The following is a 27240-nucleotide window of genomic DNA, read 5'->3' as shown; positions in this document are numbered from 1 at the left end:
TCACACTGAAGAATGCCTGCAGAGTCTCATCGACAGGTTTGCGTCTGCCTGCAATGAATTTGGCCTAACCATCAGCCTCAAGAAAACGAACATCATGGGGCAGGATGTCAGAAATGCTCCATCCATCAATATTGGCGACCACGCTCTGGAAGTGGTTCAAGAGTTCACCTACCTAGGCTCAACTATCACCAGTAACCTTTCTCTAGATGCAGAAATCAACAAGCGCATGGGTAAGGCTTCCACTGCTATGTTCAGACTGGCCAAGAGAGTGTGGGAAAATGGCGCACTGACACGGAACACAAAAGTCCGAGTGTATCAGGCCTGTGTCCTCAGTACCTTGCTCTACGGCAGCGAGGCCTGGACAACGTATGCCAGCCAAGAGCGACGTCTCAATTCATTCCATCTTCGCTGCCTTCGGAGAATACTTGGCATCAGGTGGCAGGACTATATCTCCAACACAGAAGTCCTTGAAGCGGCCAACATCCCCAGCTTATACACACTACTGAGTCAGCGGCGCTTGAGATGGCTTGGCCATGTGAGCCGCATGGAAGATGGCAGGATCCCCAAAGACACATTGTACAGCGAGCTCGCCACTGGTATCAGACCCACCGGCCGTCCATGTCTCCGTTATAAAGACGTCTGCAAACGCGACATGAAATTGTGTGACATTGATCACAAGTCGTGGGAGTCAGTTGCCAGCATTCGCCAGAGCTGGCGGGCAGCCATAAAGACAGGGCTAAATTGTGGCGAGTCGAAGAGACTTAGTAGTTGGCAGGAAAAAAGACAGAGGCGCAAGGGGAGAGCCAACTGTGCAACAGCCCCAACAAACAAATTTCTCTGCAGCACCTGTGGAAGAGCCTGTCACTCCAGAATTGGCCTTTATAGCCACTCCAGGCGCTGCTTCACAAACCACTGACCACCTCCAGGCGCGTATCCATTGTCTCTCGAGATAAGGAGGCCCAAAAGAAAGAAAGTAGGATTAGTATAAATGGGTGGTTGATGGTCGGCATAGACTCGGTGGGCCGAAGGGCCTGTTTCAGTGCTGTATCTCTAAACTAAACTAAACTAAACCCAACCAGAGCAGAGCACTTGAGACCTTTAATCGCTTGGATCTTGAGGCTGCAAGCTAAAAGAAAACCTGGGAAGCAGTGTTGCGCAAACCTATCAGGAGCTAGATTTGGGCCAGAAGAGACCCAGAAGATGAGTTTTATATTGGGTTTCCTTGTGGGCCAGCAGTGCTCCTCCAGGCCTCGCAAAGAAGCTTGGGCTTCCCTTGTATGGACTCATTATTCTTTAATGCCTAGCATGAATCTGCCTCAGCTAGATTTGCTCTGGCACAAATGTGGCAGTGTAACAACTATAACATTAAATAGTAATAGTTTAAGCTAGTCCTTCCGGCTTCAAATTCACTAAGATCACTTTAATTATGATCTTACTTGTGCTTGACCCAATATCAGCTGGAGGCCTCTTTTAGCCAAATGAAGAATAGATCAGATTTTTCAAATGGATGCCTGCCACCATGTACTATATATACTGCTACAATCAATGAATGGCATTTGTCAAGATAACTGAACTGCAAAAATCAATTGGCTATGTATTAACTAAACCGGAGAATGAAAACAACTGTGCCAATATACAATAATTCTGTTCTGAAAAAACATCATGGACCTGAAACGTTAGATCTTGTTTCTCTCTCCACAGATACTGCCTGACCTGCTGAGTATTTGAACATTTTCTGTTTTAATTTCAGATTTCTTGGTAATATTTTGCTTTTGTGCCAGTATACAATCTAACAATCATTATGGTAGCATCCACTGGATAAAAGATTATGATGTAATGTTTTTGAGATGTTGAGCCATATGAACAATATAGGATAATGGAGGCACTTTTAATGGAATTGTACGCTTTTCATTTTAAAGGTACAAACCTCAAACCACAAAGAAATGTGCTGGTCAAACTTACATCCTGATCTGTGAAAATCAATGAACAACTTACAAATTGAGAATTAATTTTTGAAGATGGCAGACCTGTCTAAATCAGCCTGATGCAGTAGTCATATAAAAATAAGACTTAACAGCAGTTGCAGTTTATATGCTTTTGGGAATGTTGATGTTTGACACGATGGAAGAGGATTTCCTTTGTTCACTTTTTGTAGGAGAATCAGAAACGTGAATATAAAGAACAAGTTTACAATTGCACTACTAATAGGGAACACAGATCTTCCCAAATATATTTCTGATTTCTTCTAAACAGCAAACAGGGGCCCTTTCTCCTATTAGGATAGGGCCATCCTACAGAGATGACAGATTAAAAGAAACATACAAAGTGGGTTCTATTAGCCCATCAATAATTTCTCTAACTTCTGTTACGAGCTCTTGGTAATTATTTTCATGAGTAGAAATGATATGCTGAAGGAAGGGAAGGCCAAGATGAAGCCTGGTCTGATACAATTTTTTTTAAAAACTTCATTCTCTGGGCCACGAGTGGTAAAATACTCTTGTACTCACATGAGACTGATATAAACCAACTCTTGTGTCATTGGCCAATCATGTAGGCAACTACTTGAACTTGCAACTATTTTGAAACTAAAAATAAGTACTGTTGAATGGTTATTTATGGCTATTATTGGTGTTACTTTGAAGCAAATATTGAATAAAAAGTGATGTCACCAGCTACTTAAGTGCCAGAAGATCCGAAAGAAAGTGGCGGAAAAATGAACACCATCATCCTCCTAGAGCAAGCAAACTCTCTGTTAATGGTGCATGGAACAATGGGAGTGTAGAAATATCCATAATTTCATTTGTCCTACTATACTGGAGAGTTGGGAGGTGTGTATTTGAGGGGGAAGGCAACTTTGAAGTGTTTTAAAACAATAGGATAGATAAAACTTTTTTAAAAAAATCATTTTGCACTTAATTAACAGCATCCTTCAAAATCATGCAGAGTAAATGTTGAGTATATTTACTTAGTAAAACAAAATAAAGTGCATAAAGTTAGTAGTTCTAGTTAGGTTAGTTGTAGAATTCTAGTTGTGACATTTGAAATGCGGTACAGTGGCTATAGTTACTGCATTCCTTTTTTTAAAAGGCAACTTTTGGATATGTTTGGCAATAGCCAAAAGTTTTAAGAGCCAATTTTCAAGAAATTTTACAATGTTAATATTTAATTCCACTTAACTAAAATTATGCTTTTTAAGCTTGCTTTTCAGTTTGTAATATGAGGAATTTTATTTGCTTTTCACTGTATTTAGAGCTGTTGATATTTTTCATACAATTTTCTCCTAGCTTGCTGATATCCACACACGCACACTTTCCAATATGGTTAACTGGACAACAATTAGAATCACGAGCCCTGACTTATCATCTTGCCCTCTTTGGCCCAGGCCATTGAGACTAATTGTACCATCCCAACTGTCACCTCATTTGAAATCAATTAACTCGGCACAAACCAATCTGTTTCAGATTTAATAACACTGTAATTAAGTCTTCATTTCACTTTTTAAAGACCGTTTTCAACTCATTAGCCAAGCATGCACACACACACACAACAGCAAACATTGCTTGTTCCTACAATGTGCAGGACATTAAAGATGTGCAATGGAGCTTTACAGTCGAACCACCACCAATTAAGCTAAAAGCTTCCACATCTGTTGAATTTAAATCAGTAAATGCCAATTGTACATCTAAATGTTGTGATTCTCAGGTTTACCATTTTACAAACTGAACTGGCACTTCACTGATGTATGTAGGTTCCAACATAAAGTCTACATTATTAATTCTACAGTAGAGAATTTATACAAGGCAATAGTGAGACCACTGTTAGACTACTATATGTATGCAGTTTTGGGCATTCCATTATAGAAAGGACATTAAAGCCATAGATAGCATGCAGTGAAATTTTACCAGGATGATGCCAGAAATGTGAAAGCATACTTATATCGGGAGACTTAAGGTACTGGGACTATTTCTATCACAGCAGAGAATAAGATGGGATTTATTAGATGTTCTTTTAAAAAACAATGATTTTGATAGGGTGAATAAAGGAAAGACTGTATCTTCTGGTTGGGAATCATTAGGGTGCTGCTTTTCCAGGCTATGCCTCGCGACAAAGGCCTCAAAATGGGATTGGCAGTCTTACCACCCCATTAACACTGACAATACAACTGGCGCCATTTGGAAAGGGCCTCCCACTGGGTGTGGAAAGCACTCAGAGGTTTCGGGCGGTAGGACCCTTTTTGGTATGCAAATTGAACTCCTAGAACCCTGATTGCCAGTTTCATGGGTGATGTGATCGAGGATGTTCAGCAATGGTATGTTTGTAATTATTTTTGTCCCTTTTCCTTGTACCTGTCTGTTGGATATTGGCTAGCTAGATTTGTGCCCCAATGATTGCTACCCCAATGAAAATTAGGCCAAGGCCTCGAAATTGAGGCCTCCTAGAACCCATCAGTTAAAATATTCACTGAGACTGAGAAGAGAAGTTAGAAATTTCTTAGTGCAAAATGTTGTTTTGATCATGGAATGCTTTGCTGCAAGGAATGATGGAGGCAGAGATTACCAAATCTCTTAAGAGAAAAGCGGACAACAACAACAATTACTTCTATTTATATAGCACCTTAATGTAGTAACATTTACCAAGGTGCCTCACAGCAGCATTATCAAACAAAATGTGACACAGAGCCACATATTAGGTGCAGTGACCAAAAGCTATGTCAAAGAAATAACTTTTAAGCAGCATCTTCAAGAAGGAAAGAGAGGTGGGGAGAGAATTCCAGAGCTTAGGGTCTTGACATCTGAAAGCATGGCCACCAATGGTGGAGCGATTAAAGTCAGGGATGCTCAAGAGGCCAGAACTGGAGCAGCACAGATATCCTGGAGGGCTGTGGGGTTGGAGGAGATTACAGAGATAGGGAGAGGTCAGGCCATAGAGGAATTTGAAAACAAGAATTAGAATTTTAAAATCAAGGCATTGCTTAACTGAGAACCAATGTAGGTCAGTGAGCAAGGATGATGAGTGAATGAGTCTTGGTTCAAGTTTGGACATGGGCAGCAGAGTTTTGGATGACCTCAAGTTTACAGAGGGTAGATCATGGGAGGCCAGCCAGAAATGCATTGGTATACTCAAGTCTAGAGATTATAGATAAAAGCTTCAGCAATAGATGAGAGAGGGGCAGAGTCACAGGCTAAGTTATAGTGACAGAAATAGGCGCTCTTAGTGACTGTACAGATATGTGGTTGGAAGCTTATCCTGGGTTAAATATGACACTTAGGTTGAGAATAGTCTGGTTCAGCCTCAGACAGTTGCCAGGGAGAGGGAGTGAGTCGGTGGTTAAGGAACGGAATTTGTCATGGGGACTAAAGGCAATAGCTTCCGTATTCCCAGTATTTAGTTCGAAGAAATTTCTGCTCAGCCAGTACTGGATGTTTGACAAGCAGTCTAACAATTTAAAGAGAGTGGAGAGGTCAAGGGAGGTGGTGGTGAGGTAGAGTTGGGCACATTACTGGACAATAGAAGATACATTGCTTTGGGAGAACAGCAGTAGAATTAGGTTTGGATTGCTCTAGGGAAGAGCCAGGAAAGACTCAATGGTCGAATTTGTCTCCTCCTCTGCTGGAAACACAATCGACACCATCCAGGACAAAGCAGCCTACTTGATGTGCACCCTATCCACCACCATAAACATTCACTCCCTCCACCATTGGCGCACAGTGGCAGCTTTGTGTACCATATACAAGGTGCACGGCAGCAACTCGCCAAGCCGCCTTTAACAGCACCTTTCAAACCCTCAACCTCTACCATCTAGAAGAACAGGGCAACAGAAGCATGGGAGCACCACCACCTGCAAATTCCCCTACAAGCCAAATTCCCACCATCCTGACTTGGAACTGTATCGCGTTCCTTCACTGTTGCTGGGTCAAAAACCTGGAACTCCCTTCCTAACAGCACTGTGGGTGTACCTACACCAGATGGACTGAAATGATTCAAGAAGGAGGCTCACCACCATCTTCTCAAAGGCAATTAAGGATGGGTAACAAATGCTGGCCCTGCCAATGACACTCAAATGCCATGAAAGAATAAAAAAGTGTGAGCATTATATGTTAACAGAATACCTGTCAAAAGGGATATGACTTCCACATGGTAACACCTCCACATTTCCATGGTATAAGAATCCATGGGTAAATAAGTACAGTATAGTGGGATCGTTAAAATATATGTTAAATGGTTATGCCTGCAAAATGGAAGCCATGCACCAGAGGGTGCTCTTGTTTCAATATACTCCTTCGCACTTTGGAAAGAATCCTTAAAAATACAGTTATCATATCTAATTGTCAGCTGCAAAACTTGACAGCATCAGTGCTAGAAATTGACTGCAGTGCAATATGGTGTACTATGACATACTACTTACAAAATACTTATCTATATCAGTGCAATTAAGATTAATTTTCTGCTTGGCTCAGTGGTAACTCTCTTGCCTCTGAGTCAGAAAGTTGGGGGTTCAAGTTCCACTCCAGGACTTGAACACATAATCCAGCCTATCACTTCAGTGCATTGTCAAAGGTACTGTTAAACCAAGGCCCTATCTTCCAGCTCAGATAAAAGATCCCAAGATACTAATTAAAGGAGGGCACGGAGTATTCTCCTAGTATCCTGGTCAATGTTCCTCCCTCAAGCAACACCACCAAAAACACATTAATTGGTCATTGTTGCTTGGGGGACCTATATCTGTGCAAATTTCATGCTGTGCTTGCCTGCAAGACAATCGTGATTGCATTTCAAAAGTAAATAATTGACTACAAAGCACTTTTGGATGCCTTAGGACATAAAAGATATATAAATGTAAATTCTTTCTTTCCTTAGTCATTCTGCAGTCTTTATGTCCGATAATGTTTTAGCTGCTAACAGTTATTCATTCCTGATGTGCTCAGTACACTGATCGTATCCTGGGTCACATTTATCCCATAACAATCTGCATGCACCTTACTGTTTGTGATTTGTTTGTTTTCTCACTGCCCCCTTTCCTGAAGACACCAACTTTAATGGTGCACAGTTGAAAAGGCAGCAGCAACCCTTTGGTAACTCGCCCTAGTAGCCATTCTTCATACCAACTGGCACTGGGAAACTAATCAACTGTTTAGGGCATCACAATCAAACCTGATCCTATTTTCACCTGACATTCACAAGATAGAATGTTTAATTGTTTTCTGTTTTAAGGATAGCACATTTCTGAGATTAAACTATTCAATTTAATAATGAGATATCAAGAACCTACATGATTTCAGAGACCAGTGTAAATCTTGTGTGTTTGTCAATGTGTCCAAATCACATTCTTTAATGTAAGTGGTGTGTTTTCAAAACTTAAAGCCAAGTACTCTAAACCACCCCACCACCCACCCGTCAAGCATATACTTTTCCTTTCTTCGTTTCAGCCAGATATCCTTACCTCTAAAGGTAAGCTTCAGTGGCATAAATAAAATCTGATCTTTTTTGTTTTGTCCATCATCTTTCTTCTATATTTTCTTTCTTCTAGTTCCAAAGTAAACCCTTTGAAAACAGTTGTTGAGAATATGAAAGCCCCATGCAACCACTGGACCCTTACACATAGTGGGTGGCTCATTGGAAAATCACAGGAGCATTGCCTGTGACTTTTCTGCCCATTAATGACAGGTGGCTTGGGACCTCATACTATAATTGTTGTGAATGGTGGAGTAGGCAGGATGGGGAGAGAGAGAGAGAGAACTCTGTCAGTCCTAAACAATTATTAGTTAAATTTGTACCATGATCAGAAATTAATGCCTGCTCAATCATTCAGTATGCTGCTCCAAGTGAAAAAAGCACCTTCCACATGGTGAAATTCCTCTTACTGTCCAGCCAATGCATTAATGGGAACTAAATTTTTTCCCCTTTTTTGTACAGAGGAACTTTTATTCTGTGCTTCCTGTAAGTTCAGGTGTCTTACTGTACATTAAAATTAGTTAATAGCTAAGTGGTGAATCCAAAAACACCTTTATAAAACTGCTTAGATCGTTAATTAGCCACTTCACCCATTTGAATTTTGCTCATTGGGCCAATAAAGCTGTGGAGTGCATAATTTTTGGGAGAAATCGAAGTACAACACAGATGACAAAAACTACAAATTACACATAAAGATGTACAGATGTGAAGCCAAAGGAGAACTACCCTGTACAGCATGCAGTGCACTACTACAATCATGACAACTCTCTATAGGCACATTGTACAGCAGTGGCAGTATAGTCCAGACATCAGAACCAGTCCTTTGGCATATCAAATATCTATTCGTTGAAGCTCTTGACTCTTATGCATGCTTTACTGTAGGTTCCTACCTGAAGGGTATGTGGTTGTATAGCTGTATCATGAGTTATGTTTCAAATGGGTATCCTAGATCTCTGCAGAGCCAACTGTTTAAACTGAACTCCCCATGGGATGAGTGAGGAACCCATGATTCCCATATGCTGTGAGCATTCCCTCGAAACCATCATTGATATATAAAATTTGTGGCAGTGTTTTCACACCATTTGAGTGTTCATGGAGTAGTATCCCTTTTTCATTGAACAGTACCATGGGACATTACAAAGCATATTGATTGGCAGTTTGGGTACAGCCAATGTAATTCTGTACCCTGGGAATCCCATATCTTTCTAAAAACTCTGCATGTCTCTGTCTACTACTATATCCTGGTGCAGAATTCAATGTAGTCCCTAACATGTCAAAAGGGAATATTTTGGTTCTGTTATGGGAAACTGCATACTGACTGACTCCTGCCACATTTCCTCCTGTTGCCTGAAAATATTGTTGATTTTACGGATACTGCCAGTACACCGCTAATATTGTTCCTCATCAGTAAGCATAGTTTCAGCTGATGGCACAATTCATCAAGGAAGTCTCACCTCCTTCATAGTGTTCCTTGGTAAGGTAATTCTGTTGACTACACTGGATATAAGCCGGAGGTAGTAACAGGTCCTGGTGGTCTTCCTCCTATGGTCTTGGACCTAGGAGGCTCGCTTCTATTAACAAACCTCCACTTTCAAAAATTTGTCTCGCAAAGTGAAACTAGCTAACATGCACATGTTGCTGCGCGGATTGAAACAGTTAAGTCACTCCTTACAATCTTTTTACACTTCCAAGCTGGATCTCTCCTGACTCTCCTACTGGAATAATGTGTCTTTATACCAAGCATGAGTGGAAGGCAAACATGAGCACATTTGCCTTTAATTGGTGCTTAACTAAGTCTTAAGAAGGTCGAAGAATGTTAACATTGAATTTGTGCATTAAAACAGATTATTCCCCAGAGGAATACTAGGAACATGGGCAAGAATTAGCAAATGTTGTATAACTTTGTTAACACGTAAAATTACTACATATTAATGCTCACTAAAGCATCTTGTGGTAGCTGTAACACAGGAATTTCACTCACTCATTCATTTACAATCATCCAATGGTCTACACCTTGTCCTTTGGCCCATTTAATTTTACATATTTTAGTCTAGAAGGTCAATATTTTTCAACATCTCAAAAGCACTAGGTTGATATTTTGCTTCGCAGAATACCTTTTCCTGCCTATTATCTCTTTTCAGGCTGCCTGCCAGCATATATTATTATTTAGCTGTTAAGTTGTTACATTCTGAGTTACAAGCTTTTCTGTGACCATTCATTTGGCTCATTCTTAAAGCATAATTCCCATATGAACTGTAATTCAAGAGTGAGCCAGATGTTGTTTTTCTCACCCACCCATGATGAAATGGCTCACTATCATGTGCAATTATAGCTAACACCCATAAAGGCAGCTGATAAAGCTGACCCAATCAAGACAATTGTTAAAAGATAGACAACCCATCAGGTAGTCCACCACTAGAGTTACTGGACCCTACAGAAAGACCAGCAAGACAAGTTTGAATTTACTTGTTCATTAAAAAGTATTATTTTCTTAGTTACTTTTGTAATTTGTCTCAATTTATTTATTTTTAAACCAGAAGCAGCAATAAAACTACAAATTAATCAAAAGTTTGATACACTGTCAATTAAAAGTCAGAGCCCTCTAGGTTTTGCTCACAATCCAGCATCTATTTGATAGAGACCTGCAGTGGATTATGCAGATCTCTGTTGGTTGGTCTACCAGACTGTGGACATGCCATTTGCAGTAACAATGCTGGCTGCATTCATCAGGTTGGTCTAGCGTATGTACGTATGATTTTATTACATACATCAGTGCAATGGTCCTATGATGTTTTACAAAGCGATGGATTGTAGTAATGTCATTGCAACTTATGCAAGCGCCACTGGTTGTAACCGTGAAAGAGCCGGAATGAGAAATCATAGCAATCAGATTCAACTCTGATCACAACCTCTTGCACATGCCAAAAGCAACATTTATGGAGAAGAGGAGTGTCTTGAGTCAATAATCTCCCACATTTATAAGTTAGGCCCCACAGTAGAAATGACTCTGTTGTGACTCTAAAACAATTCTGTCATACTTTCATCGTGGGCATTATTATCAGTAGACTATCAATGTCTATGAGAATTTAGAGGTAGAGGATCCTACACATTAAACTGCAAAATACTATTCTCATTAAAATTAATATGGGTGACTTCATATCCTGTGAACAACAGTCATGAGTTATAGGTGACCAATTCTCAGTTAGTAAGTTATATGTCATGGGGTTTATGATTCTGTTTTAGAAATTCATTAAAATAGTTTTGCAGATTTTTTTTCCTGTGAATAAACTGTGATTTCAAAATTCAGTGTCCCTCTGGTTACACAGTACAAATGTTAGTGTCTGTATGATGTCTCTTTGTCCACTGTTTTAATGAGGACCTAAATCCAATTAAAATAAATAAATGAGTTAATATGTCTTTTAAAGTAGCATACAAAAGAATGTCATGTGAGGACATTATGGTTTCGACAGTAATAGTGACAAAGTATGAATTTAAGGTTTGTGAATATTTCAACATTAAGGCATCCATTATATCAAGATAAAGGACAACATCCCGAGCTATGAGAATATCCTATAGAAAACCAAAGACTATTGTCTTGGTCCATCTCCGCTCTGCAAGTCTGAAGCTATTAATGGCTGTAACACTTAACACATAAATGGATGAAATCAGGTGAGGCCTTAGATTAATGCTGCATAAACAAAGGTCAGAATGTATAGAATACTGACTATGGTAATAATCAAAATAACACTAGAAAATTTTATCACTGAATTACACTCTTTTTCCTGTGTCATAGGCTGACAGCCAAGTAAATTAATATATGCAACATCTGTCATTATCCTAGCAGCAGTGCACAAGGACAGTATTAGTACATTGTTAGCTTAGCAACCAGCATCATTATAGACTGGGACTAGACCAGCTTGTTTCTAGATTCTCTGCTACTTTGCCAAACTCAAGGTGGTACTGTTTTTACTGAACTACTTCACCGGAAGCAGGAATGCTTGTGAATCTGGATGATTAATTACAGTCTAGAATTGCATCCATGGCGATGACGCAGGTTTTCTTTTTTAAAAAAGTTACTTAAGATTCATTCCTTTGAAGCTTTCTTCAGCAACAGTAGCTTCAAGGGGAACAACTTTGAACTGGACATGAACCAGAGTCTCAAACCTTGGGTAAAGAAACATTTGCAAAAATATCAGTAACATGTCAAATTTTCTTCAACTTTGGGAGATGTGGAGACACTGCAACTAAAGCCAAATTCCTGGATGAGAAAGTTTTACGACATTGGAAACCCATTTACAAAGTCACTTGGGATTCTTAATTCATAGGCAATCACATTGCAAATGAGCACAAAGTTTGAATCTGACAAGCTTGAGTACTGCAAGTGTTCATCCACACGTCTACCCCATGTAGACTTTAATTAACCTCCTTTAAGCTAGTGTCCTCCTGGGCAAGAATATTGGACAGTACAGCTAGGGATATCTCTATCAATGGGAATGACATTCCTCAACCAATGCAAGAGAAGGTAGCAAATTCAACTGTCCAGTTGTATCTACATTGGCCTTCCCTGGTAAATGTAGCCGCTGTTTTGCTACCCACCAATTTCCAAATAACCAGAAGTGTAATTTTTGAAACAACAGTGCTGTTTTATGGATAGTTGTTACAAGATGCAATAGCACCAGATATAATGAAACCTATGTGGCATTGAAAATATTTCTCTAGTTGTGGGTAGATCTTTAGCACATAATATGTGAGCACCCTGCGTGTTTAGTCCTTGTGCGTGACCTCTCCCCATAGTAAACAGCTAACAAGTTAATTTCTCTGACATCAAATTTAATACTGAATTAGCCTTTGTAACACTTTTTACACAGTACAAAACCTCCTCTATATAAAAACAATACTGTGCAGTTACTGACCTCAATTATGGACACAATGATTGTTAGACTGACGGGAGCATTGTAATAGTGAGGTTTTTACATATCTCAATTAAATATAACCTTGCTTCTGGAGAAGTGGAAATTGGCAGAACGAACCCAGTGACTGCAAATTGTCACTTATGGAGGGTATGTCAGATCCAAACATTTTGTTCCTCCTTAACCTGAGATGCAAATTTTAATGAGTATGTTTTAGTTATTGTAAATTTCACCATCTAATTGCACATACACAAACAGACATGAAGAGAGGGTTTGGAGGCTCATCCAGAGAATGCTTGAAGGCTGAAGTACAACCAAATCTTCTACAATTAACTTAAAAAGGAAATATTAAAAATAAAATTTGATCAGAAGGGAAGTGATTTCATCAGAGAATTACCACAATGGGATTTGACCATACAATGTCTACCCTATCCCTGATTTAAAAACATGCTAAAAAGTAGGAGCAAACGAACAAAGCCCAATCTGAAAAGCCCAACGTAAAATCTGGTACTGTGTGTATGTAGCCACTAGTTTCTCAGTTTCCAGAAACTGGAACCTTGAAGGAACTGCAGGGTGTGAGTTCTGAGCCCATACAACTTCCGACTTTGGGCCAGTTTGGTCTGGTTTGACCTTTTGTTCGTACCTCCCTAATAAAAAACTAGCTATGTAGAAAATAGAAAATGCTTTTATTTTGCCTTCAGCTAATAATTTCAACTGTATTGGGTAATGTGCAGTAATACATTAAAAACATGGTTGTTGAGTTCACAGTCAGCCGTCAGCAAACCTTAGCACTAGTCACACCTGACAACTTCTATTCACTGATATGTTAATATGAGATGATCACATTGGCAGCTATAAAAATGATATGAGAACCTTTCTTTCAATTTTAACGCACAGCGAACAAACAAATGATAAATATACATCTAAATAGTCTGTTGCAGAACAGTACATATAATAGGGAAGAAGGTGGCTATAGTCTATAACATTATATAATCCTGATTGCCTTCAGCCTTACGTTCAATCATCGTCGATTGCTTCTGTCTTGATCTCACTTCCACCCTGGCCGGCCAAAGCTAGGACCGAATGATTGACAGCTGCCATTTCGACAGCCAATGAGATGGGGTCTTGCTGATGGTCACTATGGCAAGTATTTTCATCCTACGGAAGGGAGGAGGGGAAAAACACAAACTGCCATATAAGTAGCACTGGAATTAACAAAAATCAAACACAATGTTACAGTTCAGCATTAACGTATGTTGTGTGTCTTACTTCTATGTCCACCCCTATAAAAAACTCTCCCATTACACTTAAAACTGCACTTTCAAAATCCTAACTGTCCAACTTTTTGCCCTCCATTCACCAAAACATTTCTGTAGCTACCGACGAGCTCAATCACAGCATCCCATCAACCTTTGATTCCCTCATTCCCATTGAAACCATTACTCCTCCTCACCCTGGTATTCCCCGGGTACAGCCCTCACTTCCGTTCACTTACCTTCAAGGGATGCAGACTTATAGAATCATAGGCTGGTTGCAGCATAGGAGGCCATTCAGCCCGTTGAGTCTATGCTGACTCTCTGCAAGAGTAATTTAGCGAGTCCATTCCCCCGCCCTCTCCCTGTAACCCTGCAAATCTTTTTCCTTCAGCTGCTTATCCAATTCCCTTTTGTAAACCATGATTGAATCTACCTCCACCTCCCTCTCAGGCAGTGCATTCCAGTTCATAAACACTCACTGTATAACAACAAAAACTTACATTTATATAACGCCTTTAACCTGATAAAATGTCCATAGGTGCTTCACAGGAGCATTATAAAACAAAATACGACACCAAGCCACAAAAGGAGATATAAGGTTAGATGACCAAAAGCTTGGTCAAAGAGGTGGGTTTCAACAGTGCCTTAAAGGAGGAAAGTGAGTTAGAGAAGAGGTGTAGGGAGGCTATTCCAGAGCTTAGGGCCTAGGCAACTGAAGGTGCAGCCACAATGGTGGAGCAATTAAAATCAGGGATGCTCAAGAGGCCAGAGTTAGAGGAATGCAGATATCTTAGAGGTTTGTGGGGCTGGAGGAGATTACAGAGATAGGGAGAGACGAGGCCATGGAGAGATATGAAAACAAGGATGAGAATTTTAAAATCAAGATGTTGCTTGACCTGGATCCAATGTAGGTCAGCAAGCACAGGGGTGATAGGTGAATGGGACTTGTGCGAGTTAACTCACTGGCTGCAGAGTTTTGGATGACCTCATGTTTACCAAGGGTAGAATGTTGGAGACCAGCCAGAACTGCATTGGAATAGTCGTCTGGAGGTAACGGAGGCATGAATGGGGTTTCAGCAGCAGATGAACTGAGACGGGCAAAGTGGGGCTATGTTACGGAGGTGGAAATAGGCGATCTTAGTGATGGTGCAAATATGAGGTTGAAAGCTCATCTCTGGGTCCAATGTGATACCAAAGTTGTGAACAGACTGGCTGAATAAATAAATATAAAATAAATTGAACAGATATAGCATGCACCTGGTTTAGCCATTCATTGCCAAACCTGGCTGAACCACATAAAGCACCACTGGGTTCTGCTCTCATCTGCCAAAACTGCTCAATATTCCAGGATCATCCTGGAATGCAAAGATAGTCCTGGCTTCTTTTCTCTACTGCAAACCATCTTCTTAAACGCTGTTCCCTGTCTCCTTCAACCCCACCTCCAACAAGTGTGAGGAGCTCATGGACATCTTTGTCAATAAGATTGAGATCATTCGATCAGCTGCCTCTGCTGCTTCTCTCCCTTTCCCAAGCCCACCAGGTCAAACATTCGCTAAGACTCCCCACTGCTCCAGCCCTGAACTCGCACCTTTCTCTAGTTTCTCTCTTACCTCCCGTGTGCCCTCACGGAGCTCATCTTGTCCGTGAGACCCACCTCCTGCGTTCTCGACCCTATTTCCCCTAAACTGCTGACCATTCAATTTCCCTTCCTGCTTCCCACGTTAGCTGATATTGTTCACAGTTCTCTCCTCTCTGGTGTTGACCTTTTCTCCTTCAAATCTGCTATCATCACCTCTCTCCTCAAAAAAACCCTTGACTCCTCCGTCTTTGCGAAATACTGCTCCATCTCCAACCTCCCTTTTCTCTCCAAAGTCTGTGAATGTGCTGTCACCTCACAAATCTGTGCCCACCTTTCCCAAACCTCCATGTTTGAATCCCTCCAATCAGGTTTCTGCACCTGCCACAGTACCGAAATGCCTCTTATCAAAGTCGCAAATGACATCCTACAAGACTGTGACTGTTAAACTATTCCTCCCTGTCCTTATTGGTGTTAAACTTTGTTTGATAATGCTCCTGTGAAGCGCATTGGGATGTTTTACTACATTAAAGGTGCTATATAAATACAACTCCTGTTGTTGTTGTTCTCTCTACAGAGGTACAGATATTTTTTTTTTATTCATTCATGGGATGTGGGCATCGCTGGCCAGGCCAGCATTTATTGCCCATCCTTAGTTGCCCTTGAGAAGGTGGTGGTGAACCGCTGCAGTCCATGTGGGTAGGTACACCCACAGTGCTGTTAGGAAGGGAGTTCCAGCGTTTGACCCAGCGACAGTGAAAGAACGGCGATATAGTTCCAAGTCAGGATGGTGTGTGACTTGGAGGGGAACTTGCAGGTGGTGGTGTTCCCATGCATTTGTTGCCCTTGTCCTTCTAGTTGGTAGAGGTCACGGGTTTGGAAGGTGCTGTCTAAGAAGCCTTGGTGCGTTGCTGCAGTGCATCTTGTAGATGGTACACACTGCTGCCACTGTGCGTCGGTGGTGGAGGGAGTGAATGTTTGTAGATGGGGTGCCAATCAAGCGGGCCATATATATATAAATATATAGGGCCAGCAGTATAACTTGCCCAGCCACTCACTTATGACAAAGTCTATCCAAGAAACCCACAAAAGATGCAGATTTTTCCAAATATCTGTTAAAATAACTACATATTAGTTTCCATCATTAATGAGTATAGTTTTGGCTGTGAATATTCTCTCAAAATTCTTTAACTTCCCAGTCCTGATATAACAACATTGCACCTGTTGTAGTTGGGTACTAGAATTATCAACACTGAGAATCTAGGATGTCAAAAAATTTCCCAGGGCACTTATCTAAAGTTTCAGATTTGAAGGTTCAGATTAGTGAGGAAGGATATTAGCTCTGACGATGTGAAATCTATATGGGTAGAGCTGAGAAACACTAAAGGGCAAAAAACGTTAGTGGGGGTTGTATATAGACACCCAAACTGTAGTGGTGATGTTGGGAATGGCATTACACAGGAAATTAGAGATGCATGTGATAAAGGAACATCCGTAATTATGGGTGAATTTAATCTGCATATAGATTGGGCAAATCAAATTAGTCACAATACCGTAGAGGAGGAATTCATGGAGTGTATACGGGATGGTTTTCTGGACCAATACATTGAGGAACCAACGAGAGAACAGGCCATCCTAGACCGGGTATTGTGTAATGAGAGAGGAATAATTGACAATCTAGTTGTGCGAGACCCCTTGGGGATGAGTGACCATAATATGATAGAATTCCTCATCAAGATGGAGAGTGACGTAGTTGATTCTGAGACTAGGGTCCTGAATCTTAATAAAGGAAACTACGAAGGTATGAAGCGCGAGTTGGCTATGATGGATTAGGAAATGTGACTTAAGGAATGATGGCGGATAGGCAATGGCAAAGATTCAAAGAGCGCATGGATGAACTGCAACAATTGTTTATTCCTGTCTGACGCAAAAGTTAAACGGGAAAGATAGCCAAACCATGGGAAATTAGACATAGCATTAGATCCAAGGAAGAGGCATATAAATTTGCTAGAAAAAAAACAGACCTGAGGATTGGGAGCAGTTTAGAATTCAGCAAAGGAGGACCAAGGGATTGATTAAGAAGGGGAAAATAGAGTATGAGAGTAAGCTTGCGGGGAACATAAAAACTGACTGTAAAAGTTTCGATAGGTATGTGAAGAGAAAGAGATTGGTGAAGACAAATGTAGGTCCCTTACAGTCAGAAACAGGGGAATTTATTATGGGGAATAAAGAAATGGCTGACCAACTAAATGCATACTTTGGTTTTGTCTTCACAAAGGAGGACACAAATATCGTACCAGAAATGTTGGGGAACATAGGATTCAGTGAGAGGGAGGAACTGAAGAAAATCAGTATTAGTAGAGAAATGGTGTTGAGGAAATTGATGGGATTGAAGGCCGATAAATCCCCAGGGCCTGATAATCTACATCCCAGAGTACTAAGGAAGTGGCCCTATAAATAGTGGATGCATTGGTGGTCATCTTCCAAGATTCTATAGACTCTGGAACAGTTCCTACAGATTGGAGGGTAGCTAATGTAACCCCACTATTTAAAAAGGGAGGTAGAGAGAAAGCAGGGAATTATAGAACAGTCAGCCTGACGTTGGCAGTGGGGAAAATTCTAGAGTCCATTATAAAAGATTTTATAGCAGAGCACTTGGAGAACAGTGGTAGAATCGGACTGAGTCAGCATGGATTTACGAAAGGGAAATCATGCTTGACAAATCTACTAGAATTCTTCGAGGATGTAACTAGTAGAGTGGATGAGGGGGAGCCAGTGGATGTGGTTTATTTGGACTTTCAGAAGGCTTTCGACAAAGTCCCACATAAGACATTAGCGTGTATAATTAAAGCGCATGGGATTGGGGGTACTGTATTGCGATGGATAGAAAATTAGTTGGCAGACAGGAAACAAAGAGTAGGAATTTTTCGAATGGCAGGCAGTGACTAGTGGGGTAATGCAGGGATCGGTGCTAGGACCCCAGCTATTCATAATATATATTAATGATTTAGATGTGGGAAGTAAATGTAATATCTTCAAATTTGCAGATGACACAAAACTTGGTGTGAGGGTGAGTTGTGAGGAGGATGCAGAGAGGCTTCAGGGTGATTTGGACAAGTTAAGTGAGTGGGCAACTGCATGGCAGATACAGTATAATGTGGATAAATGTGAGGTTATCGACTTTGGTAGCAAAAACAGAAAGGCAGATTATTATCTGAACGGCTATAAACTGAGAGAGGGGAATATGCAATGAGACCTGGGTGTTCTCGTACACCAGTTGCTGAAGGTAAGCACGCAGGTGCAACAGGTGGTAAAAAAGGCAAATGGTATGTTGGCCTTCATAGCAAGAGGATTCGAGTACAGGAGCAGGGATATCTTGCTGCAATTATACAGGGCCTTGGTGAGGCCACACCTGGAATATTGTCTGCAGTTTTCGTCTCCTTATCTGAGGAAGGATGTTCTTGCTATAGAGGGAGTGCAGCGAAGGTTTACCAGACTGATTCCCGAGATGGCGTGACTGACGTATGAGGAAAGATTGAGTCGGTTAGGATTATATTTGCTGGAGTTCAGAAGAGTGAGGGGGGGAATCTCATGGAAGCCTATAAAATTCTAACAGGACTTGACAGGGTCGATGCAGGAAGGATGTTCCCGATAGTGGGTGAGTCCAGAACCAGGGGTCATAGTCTAAGGATACGGGGTAAACCTTTCAGGACTGAGATGAGGAGAAATTACTTCACCCAGACAGTGGTGAGCCTGTGGAATTCGCTACCACAGAAAGCAGTTGAGGCCAATACATTGTATGTTTTCAAGAAGGATTTAGATATAGCTCTCAGGGTGAAAGGGATCAAAGGATATGGGGAGAAAGCGGGAACAGGTTACTGATTTGGATGATCAGCCATGATCATAATGAATGGCGGAGCAGGCTCGAAGGGCCGAATGGCCTACTCCTGCCCCTATTTTCTATGTTTCTATGAATAATTGTATATGTTGTTTTAAAAGGAACAGAAAAATAATTACAGAAAATATCAGTTCCTATTTCCAGACAACTTTTTTTCTGAATCTCACTCTAGGTATCCTCTCAGGACTGGAATGAATGCCTCTGTGAAGCACCTTCGGATGTTTTTCTATGTTAAAAGCAAGTTGTTGGAGACAAAGGATGCTTTATTTTAAGTACGCCAACCATACAATTACTATGCTTTGTATAGACAAAGAATGAGCCATAAGGCATCATTATTGCAAATATTATCTACCATTTACGGACAGCCCTATTAACCAAGACACCATAAACATCAGTTTCTAATGAGTACCTGGTCATCAGGTCACCACATTCTAAAGTAATCTTGCAGATTTAAATAACATATATAGTGATAAAGCCTTACTAGTTTACAAATTTTTATCATATTTTGTTTGTTAACATTCCCGTAAAATACCTTGTGATGTTTTACTATGTTAAAGGTGCTATATAAATGCAAGTTGTTGTGTAATACTATTTAAACACAAATTGCAGTGCTTATTGCAGTCCATGTTTTATGTGATTCTTTCAGTTAGAGCTCCGTTAAAGGAATTTCCATTGATGAAAAGAAATTGCAGGTATGGTGTTGCTTGTTTTTGCAGTGTATTCCTGAAGTCACTGATCCAGACTGATTCTCATTCCAGAAAATCTGAAATTTATACCCTTGCCACTGAAATCGGCAGCGGGCGAAAACAGCCACATACTGCGGAGCCACCGCGATATTAAGCGCGGTAGCTCATTTATAGAGGCGGGGTGGGCCGCCTCCCCTCCCCCTGATGGGATGGGCTATCCGTCCCCAGCAATGGTGTCAGCTGCCTGTGTGCAGATGCTGATGCCATTTTAAAGGGCTTTGTGCCCTACCATCGAACTCAAAAATTTAAAGACACATTGAATTAAAAAAATTAAAAACATTTATTTTGCCACTGTCCCCCACCCCCCCCCCAATAACCACAGAATTAATTACTTGCCCTCTTCCCCCTGTGAAAACACTTACCTTGTCCACCTGACCTTCCCCCCCCCCCATCAAAGTGCATAAACTTTAAACTATAACCCTTCCCACCATCCCCTACACCAATGATATTACTTTGACCCTGCTCCCCACCCCCCCGTCCCACACTGCGAAACCTATCTCCTCGCCCCTCCCCTCAGTGTTCCGCTTTGGTTCCTCTGACCGGAAGGGCGCGAGGTGCAGACCAGCAGCAGCAAGATTGCACCGGGACAGACGGCAGGATCGTATTATTAATTCACTCATTTAAGTTTATTTAAATATCTTAATGGGAATCCCGTTGCTGAGTTTGGGGGGATGTGGGGAGAGGGGATGCCACGAGGCCTCGCCACTGCCTGTATTATCGAGCCGGGCCTTCCCGGTGTCAGGGTGTGTGGCGGTCCTGTCCCGGAGGCATTTCCGCCCCGATGTCGGGGGTCTGTAAAATCCAGCCCACTGTCTCTGTGGTGTTGTTTTACTCTCTGCAAACTGGCTATTGATCATTGTGCTTTGAAAGGAGGTAAACACAAAGGTATACTAAGCTCTCATCACTTTGGAAAGTTTTGCCCAAGTTTTCTTCCTCCTTTCTGAAGATGCTGACTCTAGCTGAGCGATGGTTCCAATAGGGTTGGCAGCCCTGGAGTAAGTTACCAAAATGGTCATTCTTCATATTCAACCCTACACTTTGACTGCTACTGGGCTTTCCAATCAAGCCCATTCTTCTCCTTGATCTGATGACCATATTTTCCAATAAAGGATACAGGATCGCAATGAGTGGAAACCTTGTCTGCTGCCCCTCCCCTCCTACTTTTCTGCACCTTGGACCAAGAGAGTTGATTTTCATACACTATCTGCTGCTTCAGCAAAGGCTACAGACCCAGAACTGAACCTGGGAACATCTTGTCTGTATGATTTAGTGCTACATTGGAGCTAGCCATTCTTAAAAATAAAATCCTTTCACTTTTATTTTTGTTTTTTTTAGCTGCTTTTACACAACTGTAACCCAACTAAACATCTCCCCTAGATTGATGGTAAGACTTATTCATACTGTATCCTTTGGTGATTGTGAAATCAGGACAAGATAGCAGAAGAACGACTCGTCTGGAAATGTTAACCACATATTTTTAGCTGCCACATAATTAATTGGTTATTATTGCAAAAAGCTCAATTCTCCGGTTAGAATGATAGAATTTGCAGCCCATGGGGCTACTTGGTCATCATGCCTGTGGCAGCTCTTCAACTGGAGCTACCCACTCTAATGCTAATGTTTGACTAATTCTGGTGTGCCATTGCTTTAATAGCATGCTTATTTTTTTTTAATTAGTTTAAACAGTTATATATTTTCATTTAAATCGAACTGTTTTGATTTGAGGTTAGCCTTTAATTTATCTTAGATCTCAAAATGCAGTCTTGTATTGCAGAAGAAAAGCTCATTGCTGAGTACATGGTAGTAACTGGTAAAGTGGGGACTACCAGTAAAATCTCCACAGAATTGTGGGGATTCCTGTGATTGCTGGAATATGCTTTCTGAAACCGATCCTTGTGGACTGAAATTAAGTACCTTAACCCTTATACTGCCAGCAACTTCTGGGAAATAAAATTGTCCCTGGGCTAACCACTGTGACGAAGAAACAAATAGCATTGAAGTAATAAACTCACTCAAGTGTCAGAAGTTTACTACTTCAATATTAATCTCAAACTATAAAAAACTCATTCAAAATACAATTTTAAATAGAAATCACCATTTTCCCTTTATTCTCCATTCTCCACATTCTTTTTTTACGTACTGAAAATTGAATTTAAGCTGTAATAATCCTTTTATCTCTTAAAAGCAATAGCGAGAAAACATTTCTTTGTTTTCCATTCTGAATCTGATCATTCATTTGTGAGGCATTTAATTGACTGAAAAGTGACATAAAAGGTTAGTCTTCAGCCAACTGAATACCAAACTGTGATGGCTAACCTGGTTATGTCATAGATGTGATCGGATCAATCTTTTAGGAGTAACACCTCAAATCGGGGACAGTTGTCACTTGATGAGTAAACTCATGGCCGCGTAGCTTCAGTGTTTTCGGCGCTACAGGTGCTGTTTCAGGCTGTTACAGTCACCTAATTCATGGTTTGTATTAATATTTTAGAGATCACTTTTAGTTTTGGGGATTTAAATGTGTAGCTGTAAGAATTTCAAAAGGAATGCAGACCACCTGAGACTTAAAGTTCAAAGATTTCTCCATGAGTGCTTACAGAGACAGAGTTAGAGAGGTGAGAGCCATAAAACAGCAGGTGGACTTGTTTAGTTGGGAGTTGTAGCCAGAAGGTTTGGGTGAAGTTACTCTGTTATTGTTAGCAATATCAATTATTCATGTGCGCATCAGAAATCAAAGAGATGTTTGGAGCTGGAGGTAATTAGCTTGAATTGTTATCTGGGACATCCCACACATGTACCACTTGCTATGGAAATAGATGATGCAGTGAGATGCCTTTGGTCAGGTGTTTTTCTATCTCTGTGCTTGCAGACAGACAGTCTACACAGACAGTCAGTTGGATATTGGAAGTCACTTGGCTTTTGGAAAGCAATTGGCTTTGGGAGCAGCTGGACTGGGAGAAGTGGCCATCAGGAACCAGGATAAAAGCAAAATACTGAAGATGCTAGAAATCTGAAATAAAAACAGAAAGTGCTGGAAATACTCCACAGGTCAGGCAGCATCTGTGGAGAAAGGTCACAGACCTGAAACTTTAACTCTGCTTCTCTCTCCACAGATGCTGCCTGGCCTGTTGAATATTTCCAGCACTTTCAGTTTTTACATGTGGAACCAGGGTGTTTCTGTTTTGAGTAAGTCCCAAGCTCAAGCTGTAAAGTCCAGATTGGGGAGGTGTTGGAAGAGACCTGGAGGATTGCCCAGCCGAAGCTAACAGGAGAATTCCCAGGAGATCTCATACCTTGGAAGATAGCTGAGAAATTAAGGAAAATAGAAGTGAATTCCTAAGAGTTGTGGTACACGTTGGATTGGAGCCAGAAGGGAACAAACTGCCAGGATCCAATAATGTATAGGGGAACTCTGGGGTGGAAGTAAAAGTCAAACAGGGATGTTCTGTTGAGATTTGGAGTTTAAAGTATACATCTTCATGTTTTGTTAAGATTTTAAGTTTAAAGTATAAGTGATTTCAAATTGTAATGTTAAGATAGTGGTGTTTTTCTTTGTTTAACTCTTGTACAGTAAAGTTGTTTGGGTTTTTTAGCAGCGAGTAGTTAGGATCTGGAATGCACTGCCAGAGTGTATGGTGGAGGCAGGTTCAATTGATACATTCAAAAGGGAATTAGATAGTTATTGTATCTGAAAAGAAAGAATGTGCAGGGTTACAGGGAGAAGGTGGGTGAATGGCAATAGATAAATTGCTCTTGTGGAGAGCCGGTGCAGACATGACGGGCTGAATGGCCTCCTTCTGTGCTGTAACTATTCTGCAATTCTGTGATTCAGTTTAAAACAGGAAAACCTGCGGCTTAATTCTTTCAGTAATAGCTGAGAATTTGACTTTCTCTTTTTAAAAGTTACCGGGCCCTAACGGGATCGTAACAAGGTCTAAAATGGCATCTGTGCCACGCGCACACACTCCTGGTGTGGGCACCTCAAATGCCATTTTGGGTAAGTCATTAGCCCTGGTGCTAGGAGCATGCACCAAAAATATGCAGAATCGGCAGATCGTGACATCAGTCAGCGTGTAACACTGATTTAACTATAGCGGTGCCATTTTTGACCTCAACACTCCAGCTAATGCCCTTTCTTAATCTCGGACAGCCTTCCCAACCAGGCTATTTATAGGAATCATCAAATGGGTTAGGCGGTGGTGTAGTGGTATTATCACTGGACTAGTAACCCAGAAACCTAGGGTATTTCTCTGGGGACATGGGTTCGAAACCCACCACAGCAGAAGGTGGAATTTGAATTCAATTACTAAATCTGGAATTAAAAGCTAGTCTAATGATGGCCATGAAACTGTCGATTGTTGTAAAAACCCATCTGGTTCACTAATGTCCTTTAGGGAAGGAAATCTGCTGTCCTTACCTGGTCTGGCCTACATGTGACTCCAGACCCACAGCAATGTAGTTAACTCTTACATGCCCTCTGAAATGGCCTAGTAAGCCACTCAGTTGTACCTAACCGCTATGAAGTCAATAAAAAGGAATGAAACCGGACGGACCACCCAGCATCGACCTAGGCACCAGAAACGACAACGGCAAATCCAGCCCTGTCGACCCTGCAAAGTCCTCCTTACTAACGTCTGGGGGCTTGTGCCAAAGTTGGGAGAGCTGTCCCACAGACCAGTCAAGCAACAGCCTGACATAGTCATACTCACGGAATCATACCTTACAGACAATGTCCCAGACACTGCCATCACCATCCCCGGGTATGTCCTGTCCCACCGGCAGTACAGACCCACCAGAGGTGGTGGCACAATAGTATACAGTAGGGAGCGAGTTGCCCTGGGAGTCCTCAACATCGATTCCGGACCCCATGAAGTCCCATGGCATCAGGTCAAACATGGGCAAGGTAACCTCCTACTGATTACCACCTACCGCCCTCCCTCAGCTGATGACTCAGTACTCCTCCATGTTGAACACCACTTGGAGGAAGCACTGAGAGTGCCAAAGGCACAAAATGTACTCTGAGTGGGGGACTTCAATGTCCATCATCAAGAGTGGCTCGGTAGCACCACTACTGACCAAGCTGGCCAAGTCCTAAAGGACATAGCTGCTAGACTGGGTCTGCGGTAGGTGGTGGGGGAACCAACACGAGGGAAAAACATACTTGACCTCGTCCTCACCAATCTGCCTACCACAGATGCTTCTGTCCATGACTGTATTGGTTGGAGTGACCACCGCACAGTCCTTGTGGAGATGAAGTCCCGCCTTCACATTCAGGATACCCTCCATCGTGTTCTGTGGCACTATCACCGTGCTAAATGGGATAGATTTCAAACAGATCTAGCAATGCAAAACTGGGCATCCATGAGGCGTTGTGGGCCATCAGCAGCAGCAGAATTGTACTCAACCACAGTCTGTAATCTCATGGCCTGGCATATCCCCCACTCTACCATCAAGCCAGAAGACCGACCCTGGTTCAATGAAGAGTGCAGGAGGGCATGCCAGGAGCAGCACCAGGCATACCTCAAAAAAAAATGAGGTGTCAACCTGGTGAAGCTACAACACAGGACTATCTGTGTGCCAAACTGCATAAGCAGCATGCGATAGACAGAGCTAAGCAATCCCATAACCAACGGATCAGATCTATGCTCTGCAGTCCTGCCACATCCAGCCGTGAATGGTGGTGGACAATTAAACAACTAACTGGAGGAGGTGGCTCCACAAATATCCCCATCCTCAATGATGGGGGAGCCCAGCACATTAGTGCGAAAGATAAGGCTGAAGCATTTGCAACAATCTTCAGCCGGAAGTGCCGAGTTGATGATCCATCTCGGCCTCCTCCTGAAGTCCCCAGCATCACAGATGCCAGACTTCAGTCAATTCGATTCACTCCGCATGATATCAAGAAACGACTGATGGAACTGGATACTGCAAAAGCTATGGGCCCTGACAATATTCCGGCAATAGACCTGAAGACCTGTGCTCCAGAACTTGCCGCGCCCCTAGCCAAGCTGTTCCAGTACAGCTACAACACTGGCACCTACCCGGCAATGTGGAAAATTGCCCAGGTATGTCCTGTACACAAAAAGCAGGAAAAGTCCAACTCGGCCAATTATCGCCCCATCAGCCTACTCTCAATTATCAGTAAAGTGATGGAAGCTGGCATCAACAGTGCCATCAAGCGGCACTTGCTTCGCAATAAAATGCTCAGTGACGCTCAGTTTGGGTTCCGCCAGGGCCACTCAGCTCCTGACCTCATTACAGCCTCTGTTCAAACATGGACAAAAGAGCTGAACTCAAGAGGTGAGGTGAGAGTGACTGCCCTTGACCTCAAGGCAGCATTTGACCGAGTATGGCATCAAGGAGCCCTAGCAAAACTGAGGTCAATGGGAATCAGGGGGAAAACCCTCCGCTGGCTGGAGTCATACCTAGCGCAAAGGAAGATGGTTGTGGTTGTTGGAGGTCAATCATCACAGCTCCAGGACATCACTGCAGGAGTTCCTCAGGGTAGTGTCCTAGGCCCAACCATCTTCAGCTGCTTCATCAATGACCTTCCTTCAATCATAAGGTCAGAAGTGGGGATGTACGTTGATGATTGCACAATGTTCAGCACCATTCGTGACTCCTCAGATACTGAAGCAGTCCGTGCAGAAATGCAGCAAGACCTGGAAAATATCCAGGTTTGGGCTGATAAGTGGCAAGTAACATTCGCAACACACAAGTGCCAGGCAATGACCATCTCAAACAAGAGAGAATCTAACCATCTCCCCATGACACTCAATGGCATTATGATCGCTGAATCCCCCACTATCAACATCCTAGGGGCTACCATTGACCAGAAACTGAACTGGAGTAGCCATATAAATACCGTGGCTACAAGAGCAGGTCAGAGGCTAGGAATCCTGAGGCGTGTAACTCATCTCCTGACTCCCCAAAGCCTGACCACCATCTACAAGGCACAAGTCAGGAGTGTGATGGAATACTCTCCACTTGCCTGGATGGGTGCAGCTCCAATAACACTCAAGAAGCTCGACACCATCCAGGACAAAGCGGCCCGCTTGATTGGCACCCCATCTACAAACATTCACTCCCTCCACCACCGACGCACAGTGGCAGCAGTGTGTACCGTCTACAAGATGCACTGCAGCAATGCACCAAGGCTCCTTAGACAGCACATTCCAAACCCACGACCTCTACCAACTCGAAGGACAAGTGCAGCAAATACATGGGAACACCACCACCTGCAATTTCCCCTCCAAGTCACACACCATCCTGACTTGGAACTATATCGCCGTTCCTTCACGGTCGCTGGGTCAAAATCCTGGAACTCCCTTCCTAACAGCACTGTGGGTCTACCTACCCCCAAATGGACTGCAGCGGTTCAAGAAGGCAGCTCACCACCACC

General features: G+C 42.1%; 1 protein-coding gene across 8 annotated transcripts in view; it reads right to left on the bottom strand.

Moving 5' to 3' along the window:
- LOC137347188 (homeobox-containing protein 1-like) overlaps positions 1-27240 on the bottom strand; it is a 98142-nt gene that overhangs the window by 5850 nt on the left and 65052 nt on the right. For 5 of the 8 annotated variants that reach the window (XM_068011387.1, XM_068011390.1, XM_068011391.1 and 2 more), the window contains one exon: positions 909-13520. In XM_068011387.1, the coding sequence (XP_067867488.1) occupies positions 13380-13520 (141 nt within the window). In that variant the 3' untranslated portion in view covers positions 909-13379. Of the gene's footprint in view, positions 1-908; positions 13521-27240 lie in introns of those variants that run through there. The other 3 variants (XM_068011389.1, XM_068011388.1, XM_068011392.1) reach the window with 3 other exon arrangements.

This window comes from Heterodontus francisci, chromosome 31, assembly GCF_036365525.1.
Source record: "Heterodontus francisci isolate sHetFra1 chromosome 31, sHetFra1.hap1, whole genome shotgun sequence".
Taxonomy (NCBI): domain Eukaryota; kingdom Metazoa; phylum Chordata; class Chondrichthyes; order Heterodontiformes; family Heterodontidae; genus Heterodontus; species Heterodontus francisci.
The sequence above is the reverse complement of the archived record's forward strand: the minus strand, read 5'-3'. Positions and strand labels throughout refer to the sequence as shown.